This window comes from Bombus bifarius, unplaced genomic scaffold (assembly GCF_011952205.1).
Source record: "Bombus bifarius isolate JDL3187 unplaced genomic scaffold, Bbif_JDL3187 scf7180000008208, whole genome shotgun sequence".
Classification (NCBI taxonomy): domain Eukaryota; kingdom Metazoa; phylum Arthropoda; class Insecta; order Hymenoptera; family Apidae; genus Bombus; species Bombus bifarius.
In genome coordinates, this window is record NW_022884511.1 from 623,619 (window position 1) to 644,374 (window position 20,756).

Here is a 20,756-nt window from a genome sequence, read left to right on the forward strand (position 1 = left end):
CGCATGATCTGTAAACAATGCGATTAGAGCCGCTATCCGAGCCGAAATAAAGTTATTTCAAACTGCGATAGAAGCTGCGATCAGTTCGCTGCATGCGAAATTTTGACGAAGTTTTAGAGGCGTCGAAATAACGTGTTGCTGCCAGTGTACATTATAGCGAACACCCGATGTCCCGTCATAGCTTGCAAATGCTATCGGCGCCCGCGTTAATTAGATACTCGCTCCAATGTCCGATAATTGCGCGACAGTCGTTAACTAGATCGTACTCGTTTGAGAGAACTTTTGTTCGCGGTACATTTGCGTTCGCGTTTAATGCATGATAATGACCGATATGCGTTCCATATGTCTTTTGCAAATACGTAGGTATACCGTTTTATTTAGCGCGCATGTCACTTTCCCTCCTCCTCTGTTGTGAACTTTTGAAATTTGTGGAACCGTGTTAATTTGATCATGAACATATTTGATCGTTCGTGTTAACCTTCCGACATGGAACGAAATAACGAAGAATATAAAATAGATAGAAGAAGATTCAAATTGTCATAAAAATCGTCCTTTTTAGATTAGCAAATTCTTCGTTTCGTAATCAAATTCAACACGAAACATTTTTTTGTTTAACTATAAGAATCAAATATCGTGGTGACCGACACATAGATTCCACCCCTTCTAGTAGATTATTTAGTTGTAAAAATTATTGTTATCACAGCTGAAAAGTGATTGTGGAACATTGATATACCATGATACAGTATCGCGTGGCTGCGAGCGAGCGGAATAATCTCCTTGACCCTACGTCGTTTTAAATCTTCTGGCTAACCGATAGCCCATTGGTAATTTTGCTGATAATTTCATTCGTTAAGAAACCGTCGAAAAATTTCAAACAGTCCGAGACTCGTTTATTTTCCGTCTGTTGAAATAAGCTTTGCCCCGATTGAATATGCGTTTTGCAACGACAGGTTTGGGATATACGCGTATATGAGACAGGGTAAAATAGCGAAATGGCGATCGTTCCGCTGTGCGTAAATGTAACATTTATTTCGGCATAAATTATGACGATAGATACATAGATTAGGTATAAATACAAAATGAATTGACTGTAGACAGGACTGTAGTGAAAATACATCGATGCGTTTGTCGCACCAGTACTCGTACTCGATTCGTTCCGCTTATTCCCGGCAACTATGATCGGCTCGACGACTCGTCGATTCGTCGACGAGCAATACTCCACAGAAATCGAACAACGTGATCGAATCGCGTTAGCGGTGCTTATAGAAAATACATACCAAGTCTCCGATTTTGTGAGCAACAATTTCTCGCACGGCGAGTTAGATTTGATTATTGGCGGGAAACTGCTCTATCCATCGTTCGCAAACGCTACACGCTCGGTACGATGGCTAGAGAAATTCGCGATTTTTGATTTCGTATAGCGGCGAGAGACCAGAAGAGGTGCACGCGACCTCACCTTTCTTTCCTTTCCTCCATTTTGATTCGCTACGGGGTGCGGTGGTCGTCGACGACGTCGTCGTTGCCACCATTTGATTCTCACGAAACGACCATGATCTTCGCGAAACGGCAACGATATTCGCTGCTTTCGATGCCGGGGAAAGGGCAGACTGGTGAACAAAGAAACATTACCGGAGAAACGATCGAGAAAAGAACACGCAACTGTTTAGCACCGGACATTAAGAACGTAACGCGTTCCCTCGAGCGCAGTCGAGTCCGTGTAGAATATGTACATGTTCGGAATAGCGGAAGAAAAACGCAAGCCCGCGTGAAACGCAACGATTTGGCAAAATATCGCGTCGCTTGTCGCTACATGCGTCGTCGTAACCTACTTACATCGTATATGTATATAGTTTTTACGAACCGGTTCACGATTAATTAGGATCACAGCCATAGCTTTGAATACGAATACCTCTTGTTCGCATTTTTAAGACCGATACGATTATAGTTAATAATTTGTTTGCTGATAGTCGTAAGATTAAGTTGCAGGCTTTTCTACCATTACATCTCTCTAAAGCGACTACACATTGATTACGAGTGGTGTAGATTGCCGTTAGTTGTACGAGTTACGGAACTAGGAGAAGCAGAGGCGGAGGGTGAGAATGAAGTTGAAGGCAAAGATGAAGATGAAGGCGAAGATGTAAGAGGTAGAGCGTTTAGACTAGACAAATCGGATGAGAAGCTTTGAACGAAACCGGACTAGAGGCGAGAAGCCGATTACATTTAGCTATGTACTATGTACTACTTTATGTATCTGCTGTCCTATGGTGTCTGCCGCGGATCGACCGCATCTACTTACAGTACTCCTGTAGCGTACTAAATACTATGCTTGCATGGCAAAGCTCGACTACCGTGTTTCAAGCGGAATTCGAGGGTATTTCGTCACCGCGACGATCAGTCGTTCGCGATCCGATCCGATCTGATCCGAGTCGATTCGGTCCGTTTCATTCGGCGAATCGACTACCGTCGACATCGTGCTGCGGGTTTACGAGATTCTGTCGATCGTTCGTCTCTGTCGTCTAGAATCTAGAAAAAATAAAATTTACCTACCATTCGGACGTGATCGCAAGATCGACGAAGACCAGAACAGTGGACTCGCCGTGGAGACTGCCGAGGTGAAACACGCCAAAGAAAACGGACCAATAGGAATTATAGAATGGGATTTGATCGGATGATGACGGTTCTAATGGCTATTACGATGACGATTATGACGATGATGACGGTGACGATGATGATGACGATGACATTGACAACGATAACGATCACATCAACTTTTCTACGACCACTACATGATATACGTCTACTTTGTTAACTCTCTCTACTTTAGGAGCATAAACACATCTAGCCCCTTGCTTCGTTCCGTTTCAATCGTTCGATAATTTCTGTTTTAGGATCTTCGATTTGATTAAGATCAGGATCCGCGATGGAAAAATAACTCGAATCTTACGATGCGCCATCGTTCGACGATAAGAATCATATAGCTTCTTCGAAAGAAGTGTCTACACGCAGCGAATAACGTCACGTGTAAACCGATCGAACGATTTCAAACGGAACCTTGACAGTGGGCAAGATGAAAAGAGACTGACTAGAGACCCGTTGTGCACCCGACGAGGATGGACCGCCGTTTTCGTTTCGATTAGACGAAAGTGTGCAACGGTGGGTCGAAGCTACTGCTAAGTAGTTAGGAGGGACCGTGATATCGGACGTATACGTTCACTTAAATCGTTATCTACCGATCTAAATATCAGCTAGTCGAAAAAAAGAAGCGAACACAGGATTAAGACTGTGTCGATAAGCGAGAATAGTGTTTACCGTTTTACGAGCGTGCAGATATCTATCTAGAATTTAGAGACTCGAGAGTCGCCTTCGCCTCCAATCAACGATATCTTATCGTGATAAATCTGGCGAAAAAAATATATACGAATAATAGTAGTAGCAATAGATGGAGTAATCTTCGTAGAGCTTGTTCGCCAAGATAGATAAAAATTTAATTTAGTGCTTGATTTCGTTTCTTTCCATCAACGTAGCGAGCTTATGCGAGGATTACTTCTCTATTTTATCTGTTTATCGGACGACGAAAGCGACAAAAAGGAAAAGTCATGCGCGAGCCTAAATATCTGACGATTATTCGATCGATTCTTCTCCAGCCTCTTTCAAAGGTTGAACAAATCTACGACAGAATCGCCTTTACTTATCAGCGATTCGGACTACATCTAACAACTACAATATCTGCTAGACGAAGCGTTACGTTTCTACGTCTAAACTAATTGTCTACGACCTACGGACATCGATCGAGTTTTCTCGAAACTTTAACTTAGCTTTTAAACGAATATTTGTACGCTGTTTTCGTAGCGATTTTCTATTCGGTGAATCGCGAATCGGCGAGAAACGATATCAATGAATTTTCCACAGTCTTAAGTTGTCGTTTTGCAAGAAACGTTAACGAAGGAACTTTCCTTGGATAGGAAGGATAAAAATAAAAGACAGACAAGGATGATTTGAAATTTAGTGGAAGGGTAAGCGATCAATCGGTAAACAGCTCGCTCAACCTCGCCGAATCGCGAAAAACCATTTGAAACCCTGTAACGCGTAATAGCACACGACTAAATGGCACGTAGAATCATACTGGGTTCATTCGCGATAGTCTACGTTTGGACAAATAGAAAGAGGAACGGACGCGAAGAGATTGTTTACATTCAAGTACGGAGGAAAGAACGAACAACAAGAACAAGAAGGTGAAAAAGCGTAACTGAGGGAGAAAATAGATATAGAGAAAGAGAGAGAGAGAGAGAGAGCAAAAGGTAGAAAAGGAGGGAGCATTGTTCGATTATTCAAAAAAGATGGTGTCGCCGTAAAATCTTGACTATAGAGACACGAGTATCCATCGAGGTATGTTTAAAGCGAAACTTATCTGGACACGGGCGTTCTATTGGTCGATAAACGCTAATTTACGATCGATTGTAACTTACGTCTATGCCGTTCGCATTTGGTATCAGCTAGATATCGTTGAGCAAAGCCGAAGGTACAAAAATCACCGGGCTCGCGATCATTGAACGCGATCATTCGAAGTTGATTCGGATCGAGGGAGACGTCGCGTCGTGTTACGGCCGCGCGTCTCTCTATTCTTTAACAAAAATAAGTATCGCTTCGAAGTTAGGCCGCTACACGACAACGATCCTCGACCCTGGCCAAGAGGATTATACATATGTGTATGTGTTGGGTGGAAGCGCGCGCGACTAACGGGGCAAAGTTTCCCGCGAGCTCGGTTCCTCGGAACGGCACGAGGAGGGAGGAGCTCGAGGAACGGGAAGCGTAGGAAGCTCGATCGCGCGTCAGTAATAACGATGACGATAATCGATCGGTGGACGAGGAGCAGCGCGTGTCCACGAAAGAAGGACGCATAGGAAAACTTATCGCCTGCGAGATTTACAACTTACGTGCTAATACTTTGGAAAATGCTTTTCTCGATCTTCGATCACATTACTTTTGTATACTCCACTTCCATATCGTTCGCCACTAGTTAAAAACTACTTAATTCGACCTAAGTTTAAACGCTACCTTTGGACGTGTTGGCTTTTGCTCGTTTGTCGGGTGTCCGATCGCCCGGTTCTTTTTCCTCGATTTCTCGTATCGCGTATCGGGTATCTTGTGTCGCGTGTCCCGTATCAGATATCGCGTAACGCAACCGATCGGTCGCGAATTCGATTGCAGCCTTGATCGCTAGTTTTCGATATTTTTTTCGTGAATTTCAAGAGAATCGAGATCAGATAGCAGAATCGAGAACCGCGTTGTTGACGTAATCGATAAGCAACCCATTTGAAAACCACGATGTAATCCGCGTAACGATCTGCTGGATCTTCGATGCGGAAAGTGATCCTTCTTTGCAAGAGAACGTTTGTTCCGGATCGAGAATAAATCAGAAGGGAAGCCGCGCGCGTGATTTGGTTAACACCCATTTCCTTTTACGCGTAGTGTTCGCAATCCCCACACTCGGACAGCGTGGGTGTGGACGGGCACTAGGTGGGATTCGAGTCTTCGTAGGCCTTTTCGTAGTCTCGTCGACGAATCACCGCAAAGTGAGTCATTTGGAAGGTGTTGGTCTTCTTACAGCCACGCTCCAACGTGCCAGTCATACTATAACCCATGTTGAAGTCGCTCGACGACACGTTCGACGTCAGGTACAACTGACGACAAAAAGAAATAGGCAACGTTCACATTTGCTAACATCTGCTATGCGTATATGTCTAAACTCGTGGTACAGGTGAAGTGAAGGCAGCTCTTCGCTTGTATCACGAATTACGACCTACGGCGTGTAATATCGCGTTTGATAATTCGCTTGCCCCGACGAAAGCTTTTGATCATTTCTAGCAAGGAAACGCACACACGTGGAACTTAAAGTTCCGACTCGCGCGATTCGGTAACGAAGAGATTGGAACGGTATGTACCTTGAAATCGGGATCAGTGGTCATTCTCTTGAAAGAGCCGATAATATAAAGCGTGCCCGTTCCTGTGTCTACCATTTTTGCCTGAGTGCTGTACCTGAAACAACGTTAATTCGATGAGTAACGCGTTGACCGAACGATACGCGTGAAACGACGATGCGACAAAGTGGAAAATGCATTTTAGACCGTTATGAACTTGTCCGGTATATTAACCACGCCTGCCATTTTTCTCAATTTATACGACGCATAGCATTCGATTAAAGTTTTTGATAGAGACCAGCAAAGCATGCAGAAGCGTTTATCCACAGCAAGCAATTGCTTGTCCAAAATCGTAATATTTGTCGAACAGTACGTGTGTACAGTGCACAAGTATAGAAGGCGAAAAGGATACGGTGAGATCATAGAATCGGACAATAATTAAAATTGAGTTCAAAAGTTAATTTATGTCTGCGTACGCCCGGATTATGTATCGTATAGCCTTAACTTTGGCTGGATCAGTCGATGACCTTACTTGATACTTTATGATCTCACTGTGTTGCTTTCACAAGTATCCGTATCCCAGCGTCGCATCAAACAACGGGAGTGGCGATGACCGGCCATGATAAATTAAAGCCTTGGCTAGGTAACTTAAAAGGACAAACATATAGCGCTGATTGTAGTACATCAACATTTTCCAGCTGTTGCCAATTCTGACGGGCAGCTTTGTTGTAAAAAAAACATGCGACCGCTCGATTCTCTGTGTAAGCGCTTTACCGTTTCGTGAATCAGTAATACGATTACCGTCGCGTTTCTCTGCCATGCTTTGATACGATCGTTACAACGTTTTGCTCTCGAAGCGATAAACGCACAACAGATTGAACGAGGAAGTTTACTTTGTTCGACCAGGCCTAAGGTCCGAAAATCGATTATCGAGAACGGTAAGTGAGAAACAACAAGGATCAAAATGTCGTTGTGATAACGTTATACTGACCAACGATGAAAGAAGGCAATATCGGATTAAAGAAATAATTTGTCAATTGGCAAGTTAGAAATTATTTGTAAAATTTCATTTACTTCACGAGCAAACTCTAGTTATTAATACTAATAACTTGTAACTTGTTACTTGTAAGATATCACTTATAATATTATAGTTGGATTAGGGAGCAAACTATCGGGAGGTCTCGTGTATATGTAGTTGAACGAAATATGTGCAGGGATGATCCATAGAACGATCGGGGTACATTGCGAATAGGAGGAGAGAAATCGCGAAACGAAGCGTGCCGCTACTTGGGCGTGGAGTCGTACCCGCGAAACGAGCCAAGAATAATTAATAAGGAAAGAAAGGTTGGAAAAAAGAGGGAGGAATTCGAAAGGGAAAGAGTGGCGAAGGAAGGGATTGGACCGTTTTAGGAAGCTGGGGCGAAGGGTGTGAAGGGAACGAAGGATAAGCGAGGAATAGAGCGAGAAGCGCGAAAAAGGAATAAAGAGAAGAAGGGAGAGGGCAACCCTCCCTGGTGACTCGAGGGGCTTATTCCGGCAAGCGCTTCAGCCGGCGACGATCATTAAAAGTTTAAACGCTCTCCATTGAAGTGCGGCGGATCCAACACTCGGTTTAAAATCCACCGTGGCTGGTGCTTTGACTTTTCCTCCGGTTCTCGATTCGCTTCACAAAGGAAAGTTCCGAGCCGGAGCACCCTTTCGATGCTCGAGCTGTCCGCCAACCTCTACGTACCTACCTACGTACCTACTCGCATCGATTGCCTACACACGCTTCTGCTTGTTTCGCGACTAAAATTTCTTTCGCTCGTGCTTCGATCGCTGGGCACCGTGTTGCACGTCGAGCTGTTCAATAAAACATGAAACGAACGAATTTCAATTGGCGCCGTTTGTCGACCTGTCCTAAACGCGATCGAAACGTCGCGTCGCGTCCGTTGCTCGTTGTTAGTTTCGCGCGGAACTTTTGCTCAAGAACGGGAGAAAGGTTTGTCGATCGCTGTTGATTACATTTTTTTACACGTACGTGTACTATTGTACGTGTGTTATCGAAACGAGATATAAAGTGAATGTGTGTGCGGTTCAGTCAGGCAAGGAAACAACGCGCCAGTTATACACTGTCAGCGAGGATGCAGGATTTTCGGGGCGTAATCGCGAGCTTTGACCGGTGTCGCGTGTGAACGTGGTCCGAACTTGCAAATAGCGCCGTGTTTGCTTCGCCGTACGAAAGTTGGAAGCGGTTCGAATCGAGGATTCACCGACCGCGGACCGGTTTGTTTGTCTTGACTTAGCGCGGTCTGGCTCCCATGCCGTGGGCGACTCGCAAAATTACTAGGTGGAATATTTCGGAAAATTCGCCTCGCGAGTGCTGCCAAGCGTGAGTGTCGCAGAACGATCCGTTTTCCAAGGCGAACGCGTGTTAAGTAATTTTCAATGGGATACGTTACAAACGATAAGCTGTAATCAGAGTTGACCCTGCATCGCTCGATCGTATGGCTGCAACTTCTCGCAAATCGGTATGTTCAAACGGTAAGTGGAAAGTTTGCACGCAAGTCGACACTCTTGGCAAGTCAGTTTCTCGATTAATTGGCTCTTTCGACAAGTTTGGGAAGTAATTGGCTGTTCTTCGACGGACGATCGAGGATCGAGGGCGACGTCGAGTCGAGCGCTCATTCCACAACTATTTCTCAACTACGTTGACCCTGTCGCGCATCTCGGTCCTTCGATATGAAAGGATAAAAAAGGACAAGAATAATGAAAAGGACGAACTGTTGGATAATGACATTATAGGAGAGCCGTAATTAGCGAGACATTGGAATAAGTGGAAATAGGACACATACGTCGCGATGCGTTGAAATGCGTGGAAAATGAGTCGAGGCCGCAAAGGAGTAGTTCGTGAAAAGGAAATAAGTGGGTAGTGAAATTTCGGATGCATCGTCCCTGTAATCTTCGGCTGGTAAAGTGGCAAGCAGGGTATAGGCATTCCAACCACGTAACCTAAAAGCACGAATTTCCGTTGCCGGCAGGAATACGGTTATGGCAAAACGTCGTAACGATGTACGTGTGCATCGCTCGCGTCCTTTTAGAACGAGTCCGTTAACGTCGTAACAATGGTATTATCGTCGACAACGTGTAAACGCTTCGACATCTCCAGCCATCCTGATACCACGCAAAACTCACCTCCTGGTTCCAGCAACTTCGACTACCTTGCATCGACTACGACTCCACCAAAACGGTGTCAAAGTCCAGTAGGAACTGCTCGCGCTTCTCGCCCAGCCTTCCTCCGGAAATAGAAGCACCTGCGGCATACAGAACATATTCGTTGCTTTTGCGCGACAAGAGATACGACAGCGGAATGTTGAAATTTCACGATCCAACGAACATTAAAGGCTGAACATGAAAATCGGACGAAGTGGCGAAGAAATGGATCGAAGGGAACAGGGCAAGCACAAGAGAGTTAGCTAAAAGGGGAAAGAAAGAGAGAGAGAGAGAGAGGGAGAGAGGAAGCAGAGTTCGTAAAAGGTAGTAAGTTTTCTCCAACGCGCGACAAAGGAACGCTTCGGGCGAGCTACGATCCTCCTTCCGGGGTTAAGCTCTCCTTTGCGTTCTCTTTAAACTTGTCTCTCGTGTGATGCCTTACGCGACCGATTTTTTCGTACACTATAGCCGCGATTCTTTTCGCGCCTCTTTCCCATTGGTACATTGTATCAACTAGGATAGATGGAATGCAAACCGACACCGTGATTTCTTATGCGTTACGATATTTTAAGACAATCTCGTCGATATGGAAATACCATCGATAGCGTACGAATACTTGGTCTTTTCGTAAAACGAATTTGTAATGAAAAATGGTAAAATTGCAGCGAATCGGGGGAAGATAGAGAACGCGAGAGAAAAGTTGATAGGAAAGTTTCTCGCCTGTTCGGTAAACTGATGAAACTGATGCGTTCGCATTGGCCAGCGTTGCTTGCTCATCGAGGCGAATCATCGAAGAAATCAGTTCTGTCGTCTGGCTTATTTAAGTTCGAATAACGAACTGCCATCTTCGTAATTTCTCTGGCAACACGACTCGCGAACAAAACGGAAAATACTTTTACGGGCGTTTCCTCCGTCGCGAGCGCCCTCCTTTGAATATATCCCTTCGTTCTTCTCGCTCGTTTTTCCGTAGCTGAACTCGGAGCATCGACCTCGTGTTCCGAGCAAAGGTGGCGTTTATTCGTTCTCCAACTCGTATACCTACGTAACTTGTAGCTCGTAATTCCAGGTATCGTAAGTTAATTTCGCGAGATCTCATTGGGGATATACGATACGGGATACACCCTCCGATACACCATCCGATCCGCGGAATCAGTAAGGGTAACCAGCTTGCCTGAGTACCTTGCCCACTACCTTGCCCGTTCTACGCACACCGGATATACCTACCAGTTAATCCGATAATCCGCTACTTCGGTCCATTGCCTCGTCGATCGCTCTATTCTCGTCTCTGGCTCCACGCGCGTGCCTCGTCTCGTCTCATCGTTGTCCCTTTCTTTACATCGTTTCCCAACCCTCCCGTTTATCTTTCTAATACTACTTGTTTGTCACCCTTATTTGTTAGCTGAATCTCCTTTTCCTTTTTGCGTGCTTGTTCATATCTGTTCGCTATCTTGCGTTACACACACCAAAGCACAGTCGAGATGTTCACCACCCTCGATTCCAGATAAAAAGTACGACAATTATTATTGCGTACTTCGATCAAATGCACTCATCAAATGGACTCATCTCGCGAATTCGCAAAGTTTCGCTTGATTTAGTTTCTGAACACGATTGGATGCGCAACGCCATCGTGGAATATCAATGGTGTTGTAAGAATAAGAATCGGGAAACTCTTGACTCGCCAAATCGCGCAAAGAAAAACGGTGACACGATGTTGGATCGAGCTATGAGTTACGAGCTATGAGCCACAGCCACGATAATGAATTCGACCGATCAACGTGACGCGTCGAACATGAAACTTAGCGGGTCCAACAAAGTCTGTCGAGTCTCGCGTTTTGAGAAATTGCGAGTTCCCGTTTCTCCCGGGGCTTCGCCGAGAAAAGTTTAGCCAGAGAATTGGCGAGACGATGCGAGCGGAATTTTAACTAGAATTCGAAATGGCGAGGAATTTTCTCAAGGAATTTCTCGTTTACCAATTTCTCTCTCCTTTCCGTTCGCAGCTAGCGAAGGCTCGAGCGATCGAGTTCCCGAGGACAAAGCACCGGGTATTTTCTGGGTTAGTTGCTCGAGAAAACGGTAGCCCGGTAACGCGATGCCGTTCCGGACGATAAATATACATATACCTACATGTACATCTATACACATGTACGTTATATAAGTATATACATCTACAAACATGTAGGTTATATAGGTAAATTATGTATATATATATATATCCAAGTACACGTACATATTAGGTTGTACACGGGTACAACCTAGATTAAATCCGGTTCTCTACGAAATCCCAGAAATCGCGGTACCCACCGATCCGTGCGACGCGACGCTACGGTCAGCAATACTTTACACCTGCCACGCTACAAACCTAATTAGATACGACGGGCTTAATCTTGCACGCGTAATGGGGTCGTTGAACGAAACGGGTAACGACCTCTTCTCGTTTCTCCTTTCCTCTTCTCTTTTCCTCTTCTCTTCTCTTCTCTTTCGCCCGTCGCGAGTAAGCCGTGGAAGATTTTCCTGCGAACATTCGACTCCATCTCGTTTATCGATCATCGGACCAACTAATCGTAATTCGAATTTCTATCTGCCCTTCCTCTATATCCGATTTGATAAACCGGGCTCTACTAGCTACGTTCCATCAGCTATTCTGCTTCCATTCACGTACTACCCTTAAGAAAGAATCAATCTTCGAAACGACTCGTCGAACAAATACCGCGAAGTGTGCCTCGACTCGATTCCGATCGATCCCTTTCGCATTTACCTTCCCCTAAATTGGGGAGCGCTTCTTTTCATCCAGCCTTCTCTGTAGTCTTCCATCCGCGATTCAATTTTCATTCGGCAGCACTAGGTCGCCTCCGTATCTCGAATCGGCAACCGTTGGACGATCGCGTCGCGTTTACGCGTTAACAACCGTCCACAACCGTCCTCGTTAATCGTTAAGAAGTTCGTACACAGAAGTAATTAAGCGGCGCATCGTCGACTCGTTAGCGTCGAAATTACGTTTTAGGCAGCCACTCGAGCAAACTTAACGATTCGGCTTTGATGGTCGGTGTCGAGGAAGAAAGAAAAAGGAAGACCCGCTGGCGGCGATGCGACAACGGAACGACCGATCGACAAATTTGTCTACGATCGGTGGATCAGCCGCGTAAAGGAACGTTCATGGCGGTATCACTCGTCCTTGGTTTTTGGTTTCTCCGATTTTATGCAAGGCTGGAAAGAAGTGGAAGAAAAATGGAGTTACGATAATGTTTTGTCGCGATTCGATCGCTTGACCATCGGAGGGCCAAGCGAAGAACGGTGTGAAAAGAGACGCACGAACGTGAAGTAGATAACGGATAACGGGTGATGGGTGATGGGTGACGGGTAACGGGTGACAGGAAACGGGTTGCGGGATAGACCAGACGGGTGACAGAGACGGAGGTTGGGGATATCGTGGGGTTGAAGCGCAGTGTAGGGACTTAAACAAAGGAGAGCCGTTAGAAACAAGTGGCGCCGATTAAAAACGCCGACGCCACTCGCTGCGATGCATCGACAAACACGTCGTGTTTTACTCCAACTTCGTTTTCCTTTCTTCTCGTTCTGTTTCCGTTATCGCATTTTTTACACGCGGTCAATCGACGTCCCGATGGAATATCCGCGCTAACATTTCCACGATTCTTCCCTTCCCTCGATCACCGTTATCATGTTCTTCAGGCAGTCGATCGTCATCGTGAAAAATCGTTTTCCTGTATTCGGTGGAAAACAGGGAAAGCAACGAGAACGTGTCGATACAGGCACGAGAGAAGCTGTACGAGAAATACGGCGAGCAGTACGAAAGCGTAGGTAGGTATTCTAGAAAAGCGAAAAAAGAGGGGAAAGAAGTTGGAGTAAGAGGTAGAAGTAACGGGCGAGAGGAGTAAAAGTGGGGGAAGGGGGGAGAGAAAGGAGAAATGCAGCGTAAAAAGTAATTGCGAATCGTGACCGGTGGTGAGGATGTCGATGAAAAAACTAGCCTTCCGTTGGTAACGCGGTAACGTCCTGCGACCTACATCAACGAAAGCGAGGATACATTATTACTATCATCGGAAAGCAAAGCTCCGATGGTGCGACGGCCGCAGGGTGTTTCAGGGTCGGTTGCCATGGCAATGCGCTGGGACAGCCACGGGGTGCAGCCTGGAATATCCACCCTCTTGCCTCTTTTCCGCGATTCACCCTGCTCCCCCAACTCACCCTCCCTCTTTCGCCTCTCTCCGTTTCTCTCAATCCCCATACCGTCCTACCACCTCTCCTGTTCCACGTTTCCTCGCTCCACATCCTTTCCGTCTACCATCTCCGTTCCTCCCGCAGTCCTAACCTCTGGATCCAGCTCCTCTCTGCCTTCCTGCAACCCCAAGCCCCTTGGCTCTCCGCCCCCCAACCCCATTCCCATTCCTATCCCCATCCTTCCGTCACCACGGCGCCTCGCCGCGCCGCGCCGCGCCGCGTCATAGTCATTCGGTTGCCGTTCCTGCTCCTGCCACACTGCTTTCAATCCTCCTCCCTACCCTTGTTCGGCGTTCTTCCATCATGCGTCTCTCTCCGTATCGTTACCTTTCCGATTGACTCTCTCTTCCGCTACCTACGCTACTTCGTCTAATCGTACTACCAGTGCGCGCTTTATTTCGTCACAGCGGATATCATCCGGTCGCATGCTTTGTCTCGTTGTCGAGGCCGTCACGATCGATCACGCGCGAGACCAACGTATAGCAAGAAAGATACAGGTATAAATATAGTTTTTGGCAAATTCGTACTATGAAAGAAAAACCTTGTACCTTTTGACGTAGCAACCTTGTTTTCCCTTATATAAGCACGATATTACCTGGGATAAAAGAGTAATCGATTCGCGTACTCATCGAACGAAAGAGGAAGAAAGAAATAGTATCGTAAAAGGACCCTACGTTCCCGAACTCTGTTCGATTTCTAGCCTAACCCACGCTATCCTACGAGAAAAAATCGAGACGTTGCTTTACCGCCGTTGACTTTTCACCCAGCCGAAAGCTCCTCCGCTAGTTCGGCCGTTATCGGAGCTATGCAACGTTCCTTGGCTCGAGAACAAACCAGTCTTTTCGAGTCTAGCGGTTCCATCGATCTCGATACCGCATTCGAATCTAGCTTTTTCTTCCTTTTCCACACACGCGTACACATACATGTTCGAAATATCGTCCCTCCAATGTTGCACTTTCTCGTTTCGAAACAATAAAAAACTGATCGTATTTTTAGCAATTTTAAATACCCACTATCGTTTTCAGGCGATTATTTATCGTATTTGGAGATGGATGTTTTGTAACGCTCGTTTTATCGTATCCTATGATACAGGATAAGTCGATACGAAGAACGAGGATCCAAAGCATTTTATTTTCTCGTTGTCTCGAACGAAATAAACTCCGCCGGACGAAACTACAAGTAGTGAAGCTTGTCTGCCGTTTATCATCCACGCGATCGTTTGTGGCAAAGCGGAACGGAACTGTGGCCATTTTCAAAGCAAAGCACGGCATACCAGGACGACAAGAACTACGGGAAAAAACGATAGAGAACCGATAAATGATTTTCCCTTTTTGGATGTATTCGAGATCGGTCGATTCTGTCAAAATTAAATGCGAGAAAAGCGGAGAAGCTGAAATAAGGTAGAACAAGAGTCGATGAATTCATAAATAGAAGCAATAGCTTTTGCGACGAGGCTATGTTTTTTCCAACCTTTTCCTCCTTCTGAAAGATTCCGTGACCTTTTCCTTTCGTTGGTCCGGCGCAGTCTCGCATAAAAAGGGAAAGCTGCGGCGGACGAAACGAAACCCTTTCATCCGAGATATCTTTAATCGTGCCGACATAAAGAACGTCTGCGACACTGAAAGTCAGAGAGGTCACCGCCTAGGCCATTCATCGTGCTAGACAATGTTGCCTTTTATCGTAGCTCAACCGCGCGGAGACCTGTGCGTCTGTACACCCGAATACGCATTCCTTTTTCTCCCCTTTTATCCTTATTTGTCGCTTTTCTTGGACGATCCACGTCTCTCCAAGCGAAAGTATGTAGCTCAAAATAGAACTTCAACGACCGAGCACAGAAATTATTTGGAGGTTGACGCGAATTTTCGTGACTACGCGACGCATCGTCGTCGTCGTCGTCGTCGTCGCGGTCGTTATCGTCGTCGTAGCTTGGGAGATCTAAAGACGACAGGCGGCTGTTTGGTCGCGTCAGGTTACTCAAAAAAAGAGATCGTCTCTCGTTAAAAGAAAAGTCGGAGGGCACTTCTGCTTGAGGAAGTCTTTAATATGCAGATAACGAAATTAGCCAAGGAAATCATACTCATCCATATTCAAAACATTCGCTAGGAAGAATTACCATCCAGCTGGATTACGGATTGCAGACATGAGATTGGATTAACCGGTCGTCTTGCGATTTCCCCGCCGTGCGTGTTCATTGTCGCGTATAAACGTATAAACGAACGTCCCGGTGCGGGATTTTATCGCGACATATAGCGATATGTATAAGACGAGAAGAAAAGTTTCGTTGCGAACAATTTTCGGTCGGCCAAGGCTAAACAGCTGACGCGATAAGATCGAAAATATAATCTTTCGTTGGATGATTCGATGTGATATTTTACGAGCGATCGTCGATCGGAGTAACCCCTCGTAAAAATACGCCGGATGTTCTTTTCTGATTCGAACGCGATCTCTCGTTTCCCTCGCAGAGAGGAAAATTCGATTCGCCATGAATCGAAAGAATGCTGGCCGTTTGTATGCGCGAGACAAGATTCGAAAGGTGGAAAAGGGGGAATAGGACAGAAGGAAGGTAATAAATGAACGCGATGAATAATAACTTGGTTATTGAAAGAAAATTCCGGCCGATACGAGTTTTGGAACTCCGAAGCATTAGCCCAGTTCCACCAGCAACACGGCTAAGGGACCGACTTTCCTTTTCCCCTTGGCTTTCTCTTCTTCTCTCTCTTTCGCGTTTCGTCTTCTCCGAGGCCGAGTTCTCCGAGTGTACGCTTCGGCTGGCGTTACCGATGAGCCAACCTACCAACCTCCCGGCCTCCGTACTTGCCTCCAAGCCACGTCCGCATAATGGCTATTCAGATAGCGAATCGATTTATTTCCCCAGGGACTTTAGGATACTTGGAACCTTTCCCGTCCTGAACTTGAAACGGATCTTTCACCATTCTCTGTTCTCCGAACTCCGAAAACTCTTACCGGGCACCATAAAAACATCATTTTGCAAGAACTGAATTTTCTCTTTGCCTCGAACCAAATGAAATCGCGAAGGAGATATTTGTTCTTATCTTCCGAGTGATCGTAACAACGCTTAAGACGTAGAAATGACTATAAAAAAGACATCCGCTTACCTTGTTTGGATATCCGTTGTATCGGAGAAGCTTCTTGCAGCATTTGCCGCGATTTTCGTAATAAAACATCTGGACCATTTCTGCGCGATCGGTGGCCGCGCTGACGGTGAACGGCGCACCGTCGGTTCCGAAGCTCCTCGAAGAGGAGGCCGACTGCTGCTGGGCCGGTGATTCCCGGCGGCCGATCGGCACGCACGGGCACCACCCCGAGACCATCACACCGATCGACCCGGATCCAGCCCGATCCACGTCTTTATCCTTCGCCTACCGCGATCTTTCCTTCTCGCGCGCAACGTTGTTTCTCATCATTCCCCCTCTTTTCTCTGCTTTTCCTTCTCCTTCTCTTTTTATCCGCTTCGCACTTTACTTCCCTTCTTCCCCTGTCAGTTTCGCCCTTCTTTCCCCTCCTTCTTTCAATTCTTCTGTTCTCCTCCGTTAACCTCTTAGTTTCGCGGTTTATCGCCTTACAGCTAATTTTTCGCAGTTCTTTGGCACTTCTTTCTTGGATAAATACTTTGGAACAAACTTCGTTGGCATTGACGTTATTTCCTCGTCTGTGAGCTCATTGTCGCCGCCTTCGAGATTGCTTCTGCCGTTACTGGTGCTGTTACTCTTGCTATCGCCAATGTTGTCAACGCAACCGTCGCTGCCGACGTCGTAACGATGAAATTTTGTTACTTTCCTTGGTATTATCGATCCCTGCCACCTTTCGTTACACACAACCTGAAAAGATCGATACGTTTTTAGAATAGCTGCGGGAATTTAGAAATTAAGAATTCGTTTCCGTTAGATACGAATTTTCACGAATAATTGGCAAGTGTTCAGGATATCGTCCGATACGAATATGTATTTTCGACAAATCTCTGTTCGAGACAAGAACCTTAGGGGAAAGAAAGCTACGTCCGGAAACGACATCGAGACGACACCTTACGCGAGTCCATTGATCCTTCCTTTTACCAGAGAAGGGCATACGAAGGGATTCGATTACGTTGGTAATCTGTAAACCTGCCATCTGGTAAAATTTTTTGCTGGCGGAAGTCGAGGAAGCTGATAAAATCGATCGTTCGATTATATAATATACTACATGAAACTAATATCGAAATCGATAGAATTCGAGAGGTGTTGTGAGCTGTAAGGAAGGTACGAAGAGAATAAAAAATGGTCCTGCAATAATGCTAGGCTCATAAATCGGTTTAATAAGTTCGTTATATGGAATACGTTGTTTTCTAAAAAAAAAAAATTGAAGTTCGACCACGCGGCAATAGCGGCAGCGCAAGCATGAAAAAAACTGCACGCGCGAATTTGCAATTCATGAGAGGAGCCGACGGTATTTGTCGTCGGCGAAGCAGCGATATTTGCAGGACACGCTAGGCGACCCAGTTCAAGGATGGAGCCTAGCGCCTAGTGCGTGGTACCTTGCGACTTTTATTTCCTTTCCTCTCTCTCTCTCTCTCTCCCTCTCTCTCTTTCCCTCTACTCCCTCTCTCTCTCTTTCCCTCTACTCCCTCGCGACCGACTTGGTGACGTACTCGTACTACTTATACAGTTCACACGTACCTTTGGAACCTTTCTTGCACGAACTTTCGTGACAGGGAAGAACCGCTTAAATCTAAAAACGGCAGACTTAAAGGAGCAACAAGAAGCGAACACGAGTTTGCAAAACTACGTTCGTAAATTTATTTCGATAAAGGAAGCGATAATTTACTTCCAGCTACGTTCGAAAAAAGAACCTGACGTACCGTTTAGACGTTTCTATGTATGAAACCGATTTATGTTATTTTGAAGAATTTTTTCACATTCCTTGTCTTTTCTTGTCTTTCTTCTATCTTACTTATTACATCCTACTTATCTTTTATTCGATGAGAATTCGTGAAAAATTTATACATGGCGGGACGATGAGCCGGACGTTCATCGACCGCAAAAAACTATTCAAGTGTTTTATACGGAGCTTTCGATAGAGAATGACCGATTGGCCGGCGCAGCGATGCATCGAAGGGACAGAGCGGGGCGGATGCAGCGAAATGGAAACCGCAGGTTCGGCGAACTCCCGGAAAATCGGAGGGAAACTCGCGCATCTGACCGGTTTGTACGCGTCCAGTTTTACCAGAAACCGTGAATCGGTATCGGTATCGATATCGGACGATGCGGTTTTATTCCCGCTGGAACCGGGAAGCGAACCGAATCTCCGACAGAAAATTCGACCTATCTTTTTAAATTTTCAAACTTGGCTCACCTACGCAAACGCGACACTGCCATGGAAAAATGTTCATTGCACGCGACAGCAGTAAGCATCGAATTCCCCTGGCAAACGTCATTCCTTTTACGTGTGTTACGTATGATCGTCATTTTAATCTTTTTTCCGTGATTACGCGTCCGTTCTTCGATTTCGTTCCTACATGGTTCTTAGGAAGACAAAATACAGATAGGAAAAAGAGAGAAGAGTTGGTTTCGTTTTTATTGAAAATTATTACAATTTCTGTCGTTCAAGTTTTTCCTGGATTTCTTGGCGCCGAGCTAGTACCATAAACGAGTACGCAAACATTTATGCGATCACCGGATTACGAGGCGTAAATTTATCTTCAAATTAGTAAGGTAAACTGTCTGTTGCTAAGTTCAAAACGATCAAATTAGTATTACAATACTATAAGAAATTGCACAAATTCTCGATGTAAATAATCTTTTTCTCGATAATCGCGGAAACACTGTATATTTTTACTGTATATTTTACTGTATATTTTTACATTTTAAAATTGTTTCTGCGTCTTAATTAGATTCGTGTTAAAAATTTAAAGACGTTTGATCGAGGTAAGTTTACACTTATATATGCATATACACGCGTAACAAATTATTAGAACAAAAGCCTGACCCCCCAAAAGTGTTTTCTTTATGATACAATTTTTGCGCGAGCAAAATTCTAACGTACAGAAGTCGAATAGAACAAAAATCACGGCGGTATTTTTCTCGAAGCAAACGATTTCGCGTAATTGCAACCATTCTAAAAATGCACTTTAAAGTCGCGTTGTAGACGTCAATGAACGATTCTCGTTAAAAATTGCACGCCAAGCTTTAAGCGATTCTGTCGACCGTTACAAACGCAACAAACGATTTAGTCGTGCAAAAACAGATGAAAATCATTGTGAAACGAATGTCAAGCGCGTGTAAAAAAAGCTTCACGAAAAATTACAAATCAATGTTCCATTATTAGTATGATTTAAAGTAAGCGATCCGATCGTCGCCAGGTTTGCTCGTATGGATTTGTTTAACAATCAGCCAGCGACACGAGAACAACGGAATAACGCAACGGTCAATGGCCAATGGTCAAGGATCAACTGTCGATTCTTGACGTCCATAACACGTACCGACTCTCTCATCATCCATCAAAAAACACGAACTACATTTTCTAGCAGAGTGAACGCTCATAACAACGAGAAAACGTAATCGTAGCGATGGACCTACCTTGACACGAAGGTGGTCGATGCACGGCTCTCGATCAAGTCCGTAGCAAAAAATCCAACATTGCCGCGTTCATGGTTTTTGCGAGAAATTCAGCCTTGAACATTCGCTTCTATCGCGTCGTGTGAAATGGCACGAGTCATAGGAAATAAGCAAGAAAATATTAGACAATGCGTGAGAAACGGGGATGCGAATAGAAAGAAGGTAGTTCGTGGTAGAAAAAAACAGGCTAAGCACGAAAGAGAATGGGAGTGGGAGAAACAAGGAAAGAAATGAAAAAAACGAAAAAGACAGTGTGTATGTAAGAGGTAGAGATGGACAGAGAGAAAAAAGGGGAGGAAATAGATTATCGGAGGTACGGCGAGATTTTTCGATGGGATAAAGACGGAAAAATCAGGTTTGGTCGCGTGATCAGTATCGATAGGCAACTGGGAGAACTGGAAGAGGAAAAGAGGAAGAGAAAAGCGAGGAGCGCGCGCGTTCGCGCAATCGAAACAAAAGGAGAAAACGCGACTCTCGAGACGGCGAGCGAACGCGAACTAAGAGGGGCACGGGCTCGTCGGCTCGTCGGCTCGTCGCGCTCGACGTCGCGCTCGACGACGAGCGGCGCTTCCTTCGTTTCGACGGCGCAGGACAGACTGAGAACTCGCCACCCGTTGACCGGCCGCCACCACCGAACTCACTAAACCCCACACCCCCACCTAACTCTCTTATCCGTCCCTTCCTGGCTTACCGTTCCGTTCCGTTCCGTTCTGTTCTCGTTCTCTTCCTGTTCTGTTCTGTTCCATTCCGTTCCGTTCCGTCTCGTTCTATTCCCTTCCCCTCTCTTCCCTTCCACTCC

At 45.5% G+C, this 20,756-nt stretch overlaps 1 protein-coding gene across 1 annotated transcript; it reads right to left on the reverse strand.

Moving 5' to 3' along the window:
* Positions 1–1,002: 1,002 nt before the first annotated feature.
* On the reverse strand, positions 1,003–20,566 carry LOC117210658. Its single transcript, XM_033453873.1, has 5 exons — positions 19,919–20,566; positions 16,463–17,185; positions 9,093–9,211; positions 5,943–6,036; positions 1,003–5,681 (listed from the first exon to the last, which is right to left on the reverse strand). Exons 2-5 carry the CDS (start codon positions 16,676–16,678, stop codon positions 5,514–5,516), a joined length of 597 nt encoding a protein of 198 aa, XP_033309764.1. The 5' UTR covers positions 16,679–17,185; positions 19,919–20,566; the 3' UTR covers positions 1,003–5,513.
* Positions 20,567–20,756: the final 190 nt, after the last annotated feature.

Coding starts and splice junctions, on each gene's coding strand:
- LOC117210658 (XM_033453873.1), bottom strand. CDS start 16,678: ATGGTCTCGGGGTGGTGCCCGTGCGTGCCGATCGGCCGCCGGGAATCA. Junction 6,037..9,092: donor GAAGTTGCTGGAACCAGGAG/GTGAGTTTTGCG, acceptor ACGTTGTTTCAG/GTACAGCACTCAGGCAAAAA. Junction 5,682..5,942: donor CCACTGATCCCGATTTCAAG/GTACATACCGTT, acceptor TTTTGTCGTCAG/TTGTACCTGACGTCGAACGT.